The sequence below is a fragment of the Erinaceus europaeus genome, chromosome 5 (assembly GCF_950295315.1).
Source record: "Erinaceus europaeus chromosome 5, mEriEur2.1, whole genome shotgun sequence".
NCBI classification, from domain to species: domain Eukaryota; kingdom Metazoa; phylum Chordata; class Mammalia; order Eulipotyphla; family Erinaceidae; genus Erinaceus; species Erinaceus europaeus.
The window spans coordinates 60,001,296-60,017,249 of record NC_080166.1 but is presented as its reverse complement, the minus strand read 5'-3'; the positions used below and the strand labels follow the sequence as shown (position 1 = coordinate 60,017,249).

The 15,954-nt window shown below is 37.1% G+C and overlaps 1 protein-coding gene and 1 long non-coding RNA gene across 4 annotated transcripts in view; one reads left to right on the top strand and one right to left on the bottom strand.

The window, feature by feature from the left end:
- LOC132538615 (uncharacterized) overlaps positions 1–15,954 on the top strand; it is a 720,469-nt gene that overhangs the window by 211,573 nt on the left and 492,942 nt on the right. The gene's annotated exons all lie outside the window — the stretch shown is intronic.
- The window catches only part of PTPRQ (protein tyrosine phosphatase receptor type Q), a 257,933-nt gene that overhangs the window by 168,893 nt on the left and 73,086 nt on the right, over positions 1–15,954 (bottom strand). For both annotated transcript variants that reach the window (XM_060191363.1, XM_060191364.1), the window contains exons 18-19: positions 7,692–7,852; positions 4,444–4,589 (exon numbers count right to left, since the gene is read on the bottom strand). In XM_060191363.1, coding sequence (XP_060047346.1) covers positions 4,444–4,589; positions 7,692–7,852 — 307 coding nt within the window. The remainder of the gene's footprint in view (positions 1–4,443; positions 4,590–7,691; positions 7,853–15,954) is intronic.

Genomic DNA, 15,954 nt, shown 5'->3' with positions numbered 1-15,954 from the left:
TAGAATCATGTGTAAGCCAGAAATAAAACAAGACAAAGTAACTATTGAGATTTAGAACTATTAATACCAGTTTGTTAAAATACATGAAAAGAAAATCATGCAATTTCACTGGTCTCTATGAAGCAAGGACACATTAATACATTGTGAACAATATTATAGTTAAAACGTTCTAATTAAAAATGTGCAAAGTAAATTCCGATTTTTCATTCCCAATTTAAGAAAAAAAAAGCAAAACAAAAACTGATTAATTTACAGAGTAGAGAAATAACAGTTCCACCTTCCCCCTTTTTCTCTTTTGCACTTTTTTAAAAACTGTTTATTAGTGACTTAATGATGATTAACAAGATTGTAAGATAAGGGATACAATTCCACACAGTTCCCACCACCAGAGTTATGCATCCCACCCTCTCCACTGGAAGCTTCCCTATTCTTTATCCCTCTGGGAGTATGGACCAAAATTCTTTACAGGGTACACTTTGTATTTATATCTACGCCTATGAATAAAATAATATCTGGACCAATGTGGCTTTTTATTAAGTAACTTCCTGATGAAGTTTTTAATAGTCATATTTACATAATCTAGTTCTTAGACAACTTTGAGCAGAACATAGAAACAGAACAATCCCTATAAAATTAAAAAAAAAAAGAGGGAGTTGGGCGGTAGTGCAGAAGGGTTAAGCAAACGTGGCGCAAAACATAGGGACCACTTAGGATCCCGGTTCAAGCACCTGGCCCCCCACCTGCAGGGGAGTTGCTCCATAGGTGGTGAAGCAGGTCTTCAGGTGTCTCTCTGTCTCTCTTCCACTCTATCTCCCCTTCTCAATTTCTCTCTGTCTCTATCCAATAACAATTAATAATAAAAAAGAACAATCCCTATTTATCAGTAAACAGCATTATAAAAGCACTAAAGCCTAATTGCTTACCCAGCAGACAGCACAATAGGATGCATGAGGGCTCTATTGGCTAAAGTTTGGTTTTCAATCACAGATAGGAGTAGATCACTTTGAACTACTCAGAAGTACCTTTATCCCATCTGCTTAAAAGTTTACACAGAGGGGGTCGAGTGTAGCGCAGTGGGCTAAGCACACAAAGCACAATGACCAACATAAGGATCCCAGTTCGAACCCCCAGCTTCCCACCAGCAGGGGGTTGCTTCACAGGCAGTGAAGCAGGTCTGCAGGAGTCTATCTTTCTCTCCCCTCTCTGTCTTCCCCTCCTCTCTCCATTTCTCTCTGTCCTATCCAACAACAATAACATAAATTACAAGAATAATAATAACCACAACAATGATAAAACAACAAGGGCAAAAAAAAAAAAGGGGAAAAATAGCCTCCAAGAGCAGTGGATTTGTGGTGCAGGCACCGAGCCCCAGCCAGAGCCATAATAATTATGTAGCCAAAAGTTTCTATTGAGTACAGGTGTTTGGAATTGGCAGCACCAGTGATGCTGATGAGGGTCTTGTGAGCTGTGGGAATGAGCCCATTCAACCAAAGCATTTAGCTACAATGTTTGCAGACTTGATTGTCATGAGCACCAGCGGGAACATCTAAGGAGACTACCTGGGACCACACAGATAGGACTAGAACAACTTTGGGAACCCACCAAATCATCAGAGTGAGTGATTAAGAGGCCTACTTATAGTTAAAAAGTCCTCAGGCTCCCATAGCCTACAGGGAAGAAAAAGAACAAAAGAGGTTTTAACAGCCACTGTGCTTCAACATGAGATAATATTGAAACACTGTTAATTTCCACAACTGTGAACTCTTTAAGTACTTTACTTAGACACAAGTCAATCCAGGCAAGAGTGATCAGTAATTTGAAAAGTACTGAGAGAGGGACCTCATAACATACTATATAGAATGATTAAACCAAGAAGAAATATTGGAGAAATGAACCAGGACAAAAGTCCAGCTAAAATCTCCCCCAAAAGGTTGAAGCACAGGCAATGAGGCCAACATCCTAACACTAGTTAAGGAAATAGTCACAGGAGTAACTAAAGAGTTTGAACGAGCTGTCATCAGAAATGCAGATAGAACAAATGAGTCTCTGGAAGAGAATATTAATGATCTCAAGGTAATTAGAGAGCTGAAAGCTGAAATAGCTGAACTAAGAACACAACTAGCTGAAAAGCTAAAACAATATTAGAATGGGGTAACAAAATAGCAGAACTACAGAAAACAGCAGAGGGGAGAGAAAATAGAATAAATGATGCGTTAGATGGAATTAGCAAGATGGAGGGTGAATAAGAGAAAACTAAGAAAGAAGAGATTTCTAAAAGAGATTAAGAGATACTGTAAGCAACAACAACAGACACATATGGGGTGACTTCAAAAGGAATAAAATACACATTATTGGCTTACCAGAGGAAGAAAGGGGAGGGGAAGAAAGCTTTCTACAGGACATAATAGTTGAGAACTTCTCTAGTCTAGACAACATAAAAGACATAAAGATTCAAGAAACCCAGAGGGACCCAAACAGAATTAACCCATACTTAAATACACCAAGACACATCTTACTTAGAATGGAAAGGAATATGGATAAAGAAAGGATCCTGAAGGCTATAAGAAAAAAAATCAAAGAGTCACATACAGAGGAAAACCCATTAGATTAGCAGCATATTTCTTCACACAAACACTAAAGGCCAAAAGAGAATGGCAAGATATCTATCAAGTGCTCAGTGAGAAAGGCTTTCAACCAAGACTACTGTATCCTGCTAGACTGCCATTCAGACTAGATGGTGGCATAAAAACCTTCTCAGACAAGCAACAGTTGAAAGAATCAACTATCACCAAGCCTGCCCTGAAAGAAGTTCTGAAAGGTCTCCTATAAACAGACCACTGTAAACATGTCATATATCAGAACACTCTAAAAAGTACAATAATGGTGTTAAAATACCTTCAATCTATGATATCAATAAATGTCAATGGCCTGAATTCACCTATTAAAAAGCACAGAGTAGGAAGATAAATCAGAAAACACAACCTAACAACATGCTGTCTGTAGGAAATCTACATAACTCAACAAGACAAATACAGACTCAAAGTAAAAGGATGGAAAACTATCATAGAATCCAATGGAGCACAAAAAAGGGTAGGAACAGCTATTCTCATGTCTGACATGCACAGCACTGTTCAGCTCTGGCATTTGGTTGGTGATCCCAGGAATTGATCCTATATGGGGCTGAGTGGTATTGTATCTGGTTGAGTGTGCATGTTACTATGCACAAGGACATGAGTTCAAGCCACCTGCAATGAGGGAGTTTCACCAGTAGTGAAGTAGAGTTTCAGGAGTCTCTCTAGCTCTCTCTTCTCAATTTCTCTCTGTCTTGTTAAATAAATAAATAAATAAATATTTTTTTAAATGATCGTATAACCTTTGGGGCTTTAGGCATGCAAATCTTGTAAGCTACTTCCCAGTTCCATATGTTTATTTTTTTCAATTGAAGACAAACATACAAATAAAATCCAAATACAATATTTACATATATTGGAGACAGACAAAAAATATACTTCTTAACTGAGAAAAGAGTGATGATGAATGAAGTCATTGATTCTTTAGCGAAAACTCCACAAAATGAAATTAAAATATTAAAACATATTTGCTCTATGTACACAATGAAATATTACTCAGCTATTAAAAATGGTGAATTCACCTTCTTCATCTCATCTTAGATGGAGCTTGGAGGACCATGTGAAGTGAGATCAGCCAGAAAGAAAAGGTTGAATACGGGATGATCATGGACAGAAATGGAGAAATATGAACAGAAAGGGAAACACAAAGTTGAACTTGAACTGAGCTTGGAGAATTGCACCAAAGTAAAGGCCACTTAGGATGGTGACAATCAAGTCCACTGTGGAGGGTTGGGGTAGAGACACAGAACTTTAGTGGCGGAAATGTTAACTATACTTCTATTAATTTATAATCTTATAAATCACTATTCAGTATGTCAGGGGAAAAATAGATTGAACGTCTCAAGCTCTTTAAATGACTAAATTTCAGTTCTGAGTATATATTCCTTTAGTCTAAGTACTTAATGTTCAAATGTGTAAACTGACTGAATTTTAACACTGGAATTAAAATATTAAAGCATTTCTAAAACTAATGTTTTTTTTCCTCAAATACTGTTACATAAAATCTTAGACGATGTAGATCAGCATCAACTGGTCTATCAGTATCTAAGACATAGTTATTCTTGTAAATAATTATTAAATCAGTAGTAATAATAGCAAAATAAAAAAATCATATCTGGCATTTCTGCACTACATTTTTATCTACCAAGGGGGGGTTATAAATGTTGACACATAAATATCAATGTATAAACAAAATTAAGATATTACTATAAGATACTATTGAAAATAAGCAATGTCTCCCTTTATGCAAAGTTGGTTTTGTCATCAACAAAACTGAAAGACAAAGAAAAAAAGGAGAAAACTCATATCTTACCTTCATGAAAGTATCTGAAATATTTCTGTAATAAATAGAATAATATTGTATGATCCCATTAGGCTTAGAAGGAGGTGTCCAAAAGAGCCTTATTGATGAAGAACTAACATTTTCATAGTGAACATCCCTGGGAGGATCACTTGGTGCTAAAAAAACAACAACCAACAATTGAACAAAAATGTACTTGTAGTTCCAGATCATATCTGAAAGCTCCAAAATATACTCACTTTTGGAAAGTGATAACTGAGATACATATAACCTTACAAAATTGATTCAAGAGAAACTAGAAAACATGAACAGGCTAATCTCAGCCAAAGAAATTGAAACAGTCATCAAGACCTCCCCAACAATAAAAGTAGAGGCCCAGATGGTTTTACAAATTAATTCTACAAAGACTTCAAGGAAGAATTAATACCTACATATTTTTAAAATATTTTTAAATATTTATTTATTCCCTTTTGTTGCCCTTGTTGCTTTACTGTTGTAGTTATTATTGTTGTTATTGTTATTGATGTCATTGCTATTGGATAGGTCAGAGAGAAATGGAGAGAGGAGGGGAAGACAGAGAGGGGGAGAGAAAGATACACACCTGCAGAACTGCTTCACTGCCTGTGAAGTGACTCCCCTGCAGGTGGGGAGCCGGGGGCTCAAACCGGGATCCTTACAATGGTCCTTGCGCTTCGCACCATGTGCACTTAACCCACTGCGCTACTGCCAGATTCCCTATACCTATGTATTTTTAAGCTCTTTAAAAATGCTGAAGACACAGGAATACCCCATTCAACTTTCTATGAACAAAACTAGATACCAACAGCAGTCATACACACACACACACACACACAAACACACACTCATACACACAAGACCACAGACCAATATCTGTGACAAGCATAGATGCTAAAATTCTGAACAAAATTCTAACCAACTGTATATAGTAGTTTATTTTTTTAAAAAAAGATTGTACATCAGAACCAAGTGACATTTCTTTGAGATGCAAAGTAGGTTCAATATACATAAATCAGTAGTTGTGATCCACCATATCAATGAAAGAAAGAACAGAACCACATGATTATTTCAGTGGATATAGAGAAAGAGTTTGACAAAATTTGACATCTCTTTTTGATCAGAATATTACAAAAAATAGGAATAGATGGAAGATTCCTCACTCTAGTGAACTCAATATAGCAAACTGTAGTCAATATCATACTTAAAGCTGAAAGCATTCCCTCTTAGATCAGGTTCTAGACAGAGCTGCCCACTGTCACCATTACTATTCAACATAGTGTTAGAAGGTCTTGTCATAACAATCAGGCAAGATCAAAGAATTAAAGGGATACAGACTGGAATAGAAGAAATTAAACTCGGGGCTCCAGATCACATCAGACCGATGGGGTTTACAGTCAACAATATTTATACATCTTTCCCATATTTGGGAGCTACTCTCTTCCCTGATACAGCTTTATGGTCCTTTTTCCAGCCATGACATCATCTCCCCAGACAATAACTTGGTTCTACCTGCATATCAGATGTCAGATTCGGAAAACAAAACAAAACAGACAAAACAACACTATTATAGTCATAGGCCCTTTGGAATATAACTAAAATAGGCCTGCTAGCTATCTCCAAAACAGAGACCTCAAATCTTCATCTGCACTATTCCAGCCTTTAGGTTCATGATTAGTCTACAATTTGTTTCGCTTTATATGTTAACTCTTCTTTTAGCCACCAGGTTCCAGATGCTATCATGATGCCAACTGAACTTCCCTGGGCAGATGACCCCACCAGTGTGTCCTGGAGCCCCGCTACCTTAGAGCCCTGCCCCACTAGGGAAAGAGAGAGACTGGCTGGTAGTATGGATCGACCTGCCAACACCCATGTTCAGTGGGCAAGCAATTACAGAATCCAGACCTTTCACCTTCTGCACCCCATAATGTCCCTTGGTCCATGATCTCAGAGGGATAAAGAATAGGAAAGCTATTAGGGGAGGGAATGGGATATGGAGTTCTGGTGGTGGGAATTGTGTGGAGTTGTATCCCTCTTATCCTATGGTTTTTGTCAATATATATATATATGAAATTAAACTGTTACTAATTGTATGTATTATGATAATATATAGAAAACCTAAATAATCTAGTAGGGAGCACTGGAAAATTATCAAGCAATAGTAATTTCAAAATCCAAAGTAAGGTGTCAGACTATAAAATTCATATACAAAAGTCATTGGCATTCCTTTATGCAAACACTGAGTCAGAACAAGAAATCCAGAAATCAGTTCCATTTATTATAGGAACAATAAAACATCTAGAAAGAAGCTCAACAAAAGAGTGAAAGACTTGTATATTAAAATGTATGAGTCACTATTCAAGAAAATAGAAAAAGACACAAAGAAGTAGAAAGATATCCCGTGCTCATGGATTGGAAGAATTAATGTCATCAAAGTGATTATTCAACCCAGAGCCATATACAAATTGAATGCAATCCCTATCAATGTCACAAGATTTTTTTTAAAAAAGAGAATAGGACAGATAGTGTGAGATGATGGAAGAGAATGTAGGTGGGGGGGGGTGAGATTATTTTGCATAAAACTGAGGAATTCTACACATGTATCAATAATTATATTCAATTTAAACCATTAATCCCCCAATAAAAAAGTGATCACTGTGCATATGGTTTTTAAATAGCAGTAAAATCCGATAGAAATGGGAATTGAAGTCCATAAGGCTGATGGGTTCATCTTCTTAACCTTGCCATAGCAATATTCAAACAGAGAACTGATGGATTTCTTACTCATTATACACCCCCATCTAAAACAGGCTTACTGGCCTGGGTTTGCAAACACTATGATAACAAATTTCCAATATAGAAGGCATAACATAACATTCAGATCTAATTTAGAATATTGAAATTCATAAATAACAGAGACAAATATCTTTCTCCATGTATTTTTACTTTAAGGAATACATAGCAGGCTTAGTCAGTGTCAACTTCAGAGGTAAGAGTAACTACCAAATTACTACTCCGTCCCCCTAAGGACTCTGTTAAGCAGACAGTCTATCCCCCCCATCCATTACAGCAATGGAATATAGAGTAACAGAATGATTAACCAAACTTACCAACATCACATAGGCAGAAAGCATCCAATTTTGCATCTGACTGATGATACATATTAATGGTGCATTTTTATGCTTAACGCATCTTTTTCCTGAGTAGGATATTCCTTTACATGACCAGCATCCATATAAACTCACCTCCCTCAGGAGTTCGAAAGGTAATGATGTTGCTTCTTGTGTTCCCATCACCAAATCTGGTGCTGGCTGTGACATAGGCACTGTATTCAACATTGTAGTCCAAATCGGAAAACTCTAATGATGTCTCAGTCACATTTATAGTTTTCAATGATGACCTTTTCCTGAGAGAACAAACAGTTGTCTGGATAAGTGACTTTCCGTTAACATCGCACATAGATTTTGAGCATAAATACACTCAATGGAGCAGCAGTTATGCACAGCTCATCAATTTATTAGTCAATTCTAATAATGCAGGAAAAAGGAATTTCATAATGTTTCAACGAATAAACTACTTTTGATTTCAAATATATTCTGCAGATAAGCAGAATATATGTCTTACAAGAGTTTGCTTGGTCTGACTTTTAATGGACCTCTAACAAAACTAGAACTCAGGTAACTGCAGTTTTCTTTTGATACTAGTATTCAAATTATTTGTTTTCTGAAAGTGTTTGGAGAATAATACTTGTGTTATTTATCAGACTTCTTTTCCTTATATTATCAAAAATAAATTTAATTCAGCTCAATTCAAGTAAGTAAGTAGTAATACCTGACATTGAATTCCAATGGATTATTTTTCTTAAAGTCAAAATCAAAAATGATATATTGGGCGGAGAGTAGACAGCATAATGGTTATGCAAAAAGACTCTCATGCCTGAGGCTCCAAAGTCCCAGGTTCAATCTCCCCCCACCATAAGCCAGAGTTGAACAGTGCATTGAAAAAAAAATGATACATGTATAAAATTATAGAAAAGGAAAATGTAGAGTTCATATCTCTCACTCAATTATAATCTTAGAGAAGAATTTAAAATGTCACTTCAAAAAAAAGTCAAATTAATATGAAGTAAATATTCTCAGATAAGTAACAAAACCTCAGGGGGAAAAAATGTCAACCGAGCAAACTTTTTTTCTGAAGTTCTATTTCACTGAGATATATTTACTGTATACTCAACTTAGATGACATTCTGAAAGTCGTACATTTACCTCTTTGTACTTTTCATTTTTTTCAACTGCAGTATCACTGTGTGTAAGAAATGTTGATTTAGGAACCAGGCCATTGCACACCTGGTTGAGCGCACACATTACAGTGCACAAGGACCCAGGTTCAAGCCCCTGGTCCCTACCTGCAGGGGAAGCTTCATAAGTGATGAAGTAGGGCTGCAGGCATCTCTCTGTTTCTCTTCCTATTTCCACATCCCTTCTCAAATCCTCTCTGTCTCTGTCCAATAATAAATAAATAAAAAATGAAAAAAAAAGAGAGATGTTGGTTTGTCAGATAGCACTGACACATTTTCCCAAGATAATTCTTAGAGTTTTGAAGAGAGTAGAGGTTGGAATCCAAACCAGAGAATTAGGTGATATGTAAGTAGTTCTGTGAAAACTGTGTGTTTTTAAATGAAGCTTAGATTTGAAGAGCATTGAAATGCATTATTAATGAACTGAATAGGTGTGTGGAGCACATTCCTGGTGGTGAGGCCCTTGGTTTCATCTGGAGCAGCTTGGAGCACCAGAGAGAGCTCCTAGGATGGTGGAATGGTGAACTCATGTTTCTCCCTCTTTGCTTTTCCTCCTCTTCTCTCTCTAAATCTATACGGGGGGGGGGGGGGGGAATAAAACGGGGCCAGGAAGGGCACTTAATTGTAGCACATTTGCATGAACTCTTCTGTTTATTCCAGACTACTTAAAATGAAAACAACTGAAAGAGAAAAAAAAAAGTTACTAAAATGATAGTTTAATAAAATTGATGAGTGTGTATGGTCATGGATGTTAACTAGATTGACAGTGATGAAAATTTTACAGTGTATACATACGGATATCAAATCATTATTTTGGACACCTGAGGCTAATATAATGTTACATGCCAACTGCACCTCAATAAAAATAAGAATGAGCTAAATAGACGTCCTAGCTTCTTCCCACATGAAGACTCTAGTTTAATCTGCTCTATTCCTACCTTTGAGTTCCTGTTTATTGAACAATTCATTCTGCTTTACATTTTAATGCTTCTCAGCCACAAAGTTGCAGATGCCACCATGACACCACCCTGACTTCCCTGGGCAGATGACCTCACCAATGTGTCTTAGAACCTCACCTCCCCAGAGCCCTGCCTCACTAGAGAAAGACAGAAACGGGCTGGGGGTGTGGATCCACCTGCCAACATCCGTGTCCAGTGGAGAAGCAATTATAGAAGTCAGACCTTCCACCTTTTGTACCCTATAAAGAATTTTGGTCCATACTCCCAGAGGGGTAAAGAATAGGGAAGCTACCAATGGAGGGGAGGGGACAGAGAACTCTGGTGGTGGGAACTGTGTGGAATTATACTCCTGTTATTATACAATCTTGTTCACTGTTACTAAATCACTAACAGAAAATTAAAAACAAAAATGAAAAAATGAATGAATAAATGTCAGATTATGAAACAGAGAATTAGCTGAGGGACTATATTCAATATCACAAAGAAAGCATACATCTCGCACAAGCATTTTTCTTTTCTAGAAACAGGGCATTCAAGAAGTAAATGGATATTTCCCTTATATTTAAAATAATCTTCTTTATCACTGAAATATTTGTAGTTTTAAATCATTAATAAACATAGTAGATTACAAGTGAATTAAGGGTCTCCACAAAGAGTTATATTATAGTCTAGGTTTTGCCATTACAAAAGTTTCATGTCACTCTGAACAGAAAAATGTTTATTGGAAAATTAGTGGTAATATTACCACAATACATGTGTGTGTTTTGGGTGGGAGGAGCAGGCAGCAACAACTAATGGCCTTAATAGGCTCAGTTTGCTATTAGAGACAGGCAGGATTAGCCAGGCTATTTAGCAATTTGAAACAGTTTTATCAGGCATCCTCTTTCAGAAGCAGGAGGGAGAGATTTCTTTGACTTCACTGACACTACAGAGGGTAAGATTCTTAATACTGTGTTTATATGAGATTCAGAGAAAGACACCATGTCACAGGTTCTTCTGCCACGCCCATACTGCTGGCATTGGTTCCAGGTCATCAGAACACTACAATATATAGCTCGCCCCCTTATAGTCTTGAGTTAGATTAAGGTAATTTCATTGTACCTCTCTGTTTTTCAAACTTATTTCAGGCAAAGAATGTTGGTGGTAGATGTGGTATATACCACAGTAATCACATAATCTTTTACTCGGCTACAAAATCACTAGTACTTTTTTTCAATAAGTAAAACACTTTCCAAGATTTTTTTTTTCTTTACAGTATCCCCTGCTATTTGGATCATAAACGTTTTGGTCTGATATTCACAGAAAGTCTTACTGGTAGGTTTATACCTAACATAAGAAAACGTCTGAGTATGCTTCATACGTAACATTCCTGTAATCCACTATAAACCACATGTAAAAAAAATAATGGCTGGGGGCCAGGTGGTAGCGAGGCGGGTTAAGCGCACGTGGCGTAAAATGCAAGGACTGGTGTAAGGGTCCAGGTTCAAGCCCCTGGCTCCCCACCTGCAGGGGAGTTGCTTCACAGGTGGTGAAGCAGGCCTGCAGGTATCTTATCTTTTTCTCTCCCTCTCTGTCTTTCCATCCTCTCTCCATTTCTCTCTGTCCTATCCAACAAGAATGACAACAATAATAGTAACAACAACACCAATAAATAACAAGGGTAACAATAGGAAAAAAAAATTGGCCTCCAGGAGCGGTGGATTCATGGTTCAGGCACTGAGCCCCAGCGATAACCCTGGAGGCAAAAATAAATAAATAAATAAATAAACAAACAAACAAACAAATAAAGGCTTATAGAAAAGGAAGATAATATTTGAAAATCACCTAGATAACAAACTCAAGGATTCCCTCCAGTCACTCTAGCTACACATAAGCATGGATATTAAGTTTCTACAACTACTCGTTTTTCCTCCACAGACAAAATAGTGCTATAACTCTCCAGGTATTAGTCTTCCTATTTTTTTTCTTCTAGAGTTCAGGATTTACATTAAAAAGTCATTCAAGCTTTGACTTTGATTTGAGTTTAGAGTATACCTTAGAGAAATAATAGTGTGTCACATAGCTGAGAACCCACAAGAATGGAAATGAAAGAGAAGTGGTATTCTCCCTCTTAGAGCTGACTCCTTTGTTTTTAACAGTGATTGCCACACAGAGAAATACTCACCCACTAGAATGTATGACACTGAGAGCACTGTAATCAACTATTCAGTTTAGAGAGCATGCTCCTTCCCATCCGAGAGAAACCTAACCTTGACTTTCCTATAATTCATTGTTACTCTTGCTAAAATCGTACTGTTTTCCTGACTAGTTTAAAATATTATATATAATATAATATAATAGGATGACTCTATATCCTATTACAAGGTTTATTTCTATTTATAAATGTATCTGCTCCTCTGAATCTTGCCTCTGAATCTTGGTTTATCTTGTATATTGGTCAATATCAATGATTGATATAATTATTATTTAACAACTGAATAACTTGTTGCATGACAGTTATTCTGTCATCCTTCTATAATTAAACTGGTAGGTTGTTTCCCTTTTTTTCTCTATTTATTGTTAACAAGGATGCAATATTGTCTTAAACAAATACCTTTTCATTCTACTAATCTCATTTTCACAGACTGAATTCCCAGTACTCTATTTAGTTAAAGGATAAGATTTAAAAAGCTAGATGTTACTATTCCAAAAATCTTTTCTGTGCCAAATCATAAAAAATATTATTTTAGACTCACAGCATTTGGATATACATACTTCAGCACATCCTCACTACTGCTGTGGCTTCAGCACTCCATTTCGATGGCTTTTGAAAAATGGCTCCAAGCAGATTTCTGAGCACACAATCTAGAAATAAACTGTGACTCACAGACTAGTGTACATTAAATGGCTGTGCGTTAAGCCTTGTGATCTATTTTATAAGCACAGATTCATGACAAAGACAGAAAAAGCATCCAGTATGGCAATGTGATAGGCAGTCAGTATTTTACAGACGTACTAGGAAAAAGTAAAGAGCCAAAGCTGTTGCTTTTAAAAGAATTTGATGCTTATTGGAACACTGAAAATTATGGGAGAAAATTATGAAGATTATACAGACCTGTGAAACAAGAAATATGCTAATAATAATAGTCACCATTATTACAGTGTTTTTGTTTGTTTGTTTTGTGTGTGTAACGCACTGACAATAGAATGTCAGAGTCAGGATTCAAATCCCTGTGTCTCCAAATCAAAACCCAAGCCTTTCTGACTCACATGAATTATGGCCCTAATCTTCCCAATAAAAGTGATATTTCAATAGTCCCTCCAAAGCATTAGATTGTGAAAGAACTTAGAATTAAGACCACTGGACTACTCGACTAAATTTTCAGCACATATCCCAGTCCAATGATACTGGAAATGCAAATTTAGCTCTCATATTCTATTAACAAATTCTTAAATATGTTAAAGAATCCCCCCTTTTAGTTATTTCTTCAGATAATCTTTCTAAAATGATCATAATAGAGAATAAGGCTCCCTTGAGTGAAGTTGGAATTGGGAAAAACCAATCGGTTTGGGGAGCAAATTACAGAATGAATGGATTGCTTCTTTTTTTTATGGAAAAAAAAAACAACCATTTTTAGAAAATCAATTTCAAGTACACTGCCACATACAACAAGATCCAAGGACTATTATAGTGAACCAAAGCCTCTTCACAGCAAAAGGAACAATCATCAAAACAAAAAAGGTACCAACCATACTGAACAGGAGAAGATTTTCATATACCTAGCACCAGACAAAGGACTAACAAACAAAATATATAAAGAGCTCATCAAACTCAGCAGCAGCAACATCAAAAACAATCCCCATGGGTATGGACCTGCCAATACCCATGTCCAGCGGAGAAGCAATTATAGAAGCCAGACCTCCTGCTTTCTGCACCCCATAAAGAATTTTGAACCATACTCCTAGAGGGATAAAGAATAGGGAAGCTTCCAATGGAAGGCATGGGACAGGGAACTCTGGTGGTGGGAACTGTGTGGAACTGTACCCATGTTCTTTTGTTAATCATTATTAAATCACTAATAAAGTTTTAAAAATTAAAAAAAGAAAATAATTAAATTTTATAAACTGTACTCCAGTTATCTCACAATCTTGTTGATCATTGTTGAATCACTAATAATGGTAAGAAAATACAAAGCAGAACTTGGACTGGGTTTGGTGCATTGCACCAAAGTAAAAGACTCTGGGGTGGGGTAGGGGGTTCAGGTCCTGGAACATGATGGCAGAGGAGGACCTAGAGAGGACTGAATTGTTATGTGGAAAACTGAGAAATGTTACACATGTATAAACTACTGTATTTTACTGTTGACTTTAAATCATTAATAACCCCAATAAAGAAAAAAAAAACAATCCCCAGAAAGATATCACCCAAGAAGATAGCTAGAGAGCTAACAGATATATGGGGAAAAAAAAATGGCCAGTCACTCATTATCAGAGAAATGCAAAACAGGAAAACAGTGAGGTATTACTTCACATCTGTGAAAATATCACACTCTAGAAAGGACAGACTCAAGTTATGGTGAGGATGTGGGGAAAGGGGATGCTTTTCCACTGCTGTGGGAAAGGACTTAATTCAACTCCAATGGAAAAGAGTCCAGAGATTCCTCAGAACACTGGAAACAGGCCTACTCCGTGATATAGCAATTCTTCTTCTAGAAATTTATCAAAAGCACACAAAAACTAGTGCTCTAAAGAGATCTATATGGACACCTATGTTCACAGAATCACTATTTCCAGTAGCCCGAATTGGAAGCAACCAAATGTCCAATGACAGGTGAATGTTTAAGACAGTGGTGGTGCAGCTACACAAGGGAATACTACTGAACTAAAGGAAAGATGAAATCTTCTTTGCCACATCTTAGATGCCATTTAAGATTATCGTGTGAAGTGAGGTAAACAAGTATGAGAGGGATGGATACTGAATTATCTTGCTTTCAGGAAAAATTTGAAAAAGAGAGGGAAGAAGGAAGGGAAAATGCAGGAGGATAGCATGGAGTAGGTGTGGTCTTGTCACAACAAAGCCAAGGACTCCAGAGAGCATGTAGGAATGGGTTGAGAGGGGACCCATTGCATGATGATGGGCAGGATAACTTGTTAGTGGGGATGACATGTTAAAATCTATCATAGGGAGACAAGAAATTGCCTTGCATATAACTATTTCCCTAATAATAAGTAAACAGAAAAGATAGAAGTCACCTACCTAAGTTTGTACACTGCAGATTAATGCAAACACAACCACTAAGGGTCTTTAGGTTTCTGAAAGTTATGACAGACCAGAGAACCAGAGGACTGGAATAAGTCAGAGAGAGGTTGGAGCAAGGGTATAACAGAAACTCTAAGCTGTGACTACAGGCTGGTCTTGGAATGATTCCCCCCAAAAAACCAAAAAAAAAAAAAAACAGGTGAGGGGAGTCGGGCGGTAGTGCAGTGGGTGAAGCGCATGTGGTGCCAAGCAAAAGGACCAGTGTAAGGATTCCGGTTCGAGCTCCCGGCTCCCCACCTGCAGGGGAGTCACTTCACAAGCAGTGAAGCAGGTCTACAGGTGTCTGTCTTTCTCTCCCCCTCTCTGTCTTCCCCTCCTCTCCGCATTTCTCTCTGTTCTATCCAACAATGAGGACATCAATAACAACAACAATAATAACTACAACAATAAAACAACAAGGGCAACAAAAAGGGAATAAGTAAATAAATATTTAAAAAATCTTTAAAAAAGATTCCACTTACACTCAGTCTGCCCTCCATGCATAACATGACTGAGGAATTGAAGCAGAAGTGGAAAACACTCCTAAGGAGGAGAGAAGAGGCCGGGCCAGTGGCACAAGCAGTTAAGCATGCATGTTTCACTGCACAAGGAACCAGGTTCAAGTCCTTGTTCCTTACTAGCAGGAGGGGAAGCGTCAAAAGCAGTGAAGCAGGATTATATGTGTCTTTCTCCCTCTCTCTTTCCTTTCAATTTTTATTTGTCTCTATTTAAAATTAATGGAGGAAGAGTGATGAAGGAAGGAAAGAAGGAAGGAACAAAAGAAGGGAGAGAGGGAAAAATTAGAAAAAAAAAAAGAAGAGGAGAGAAAAGACACTATTAGATTGTACCGTCAGCTCTTCTTAAGTGTAGCTAAGAGCTGACGTCTTCATTTCTATATTGTCAAGACTACTAAAATTCAATCCTACCTAACATATGTGAATAGCTCTGCCCCATAAGATTCATGCAATCTCAAT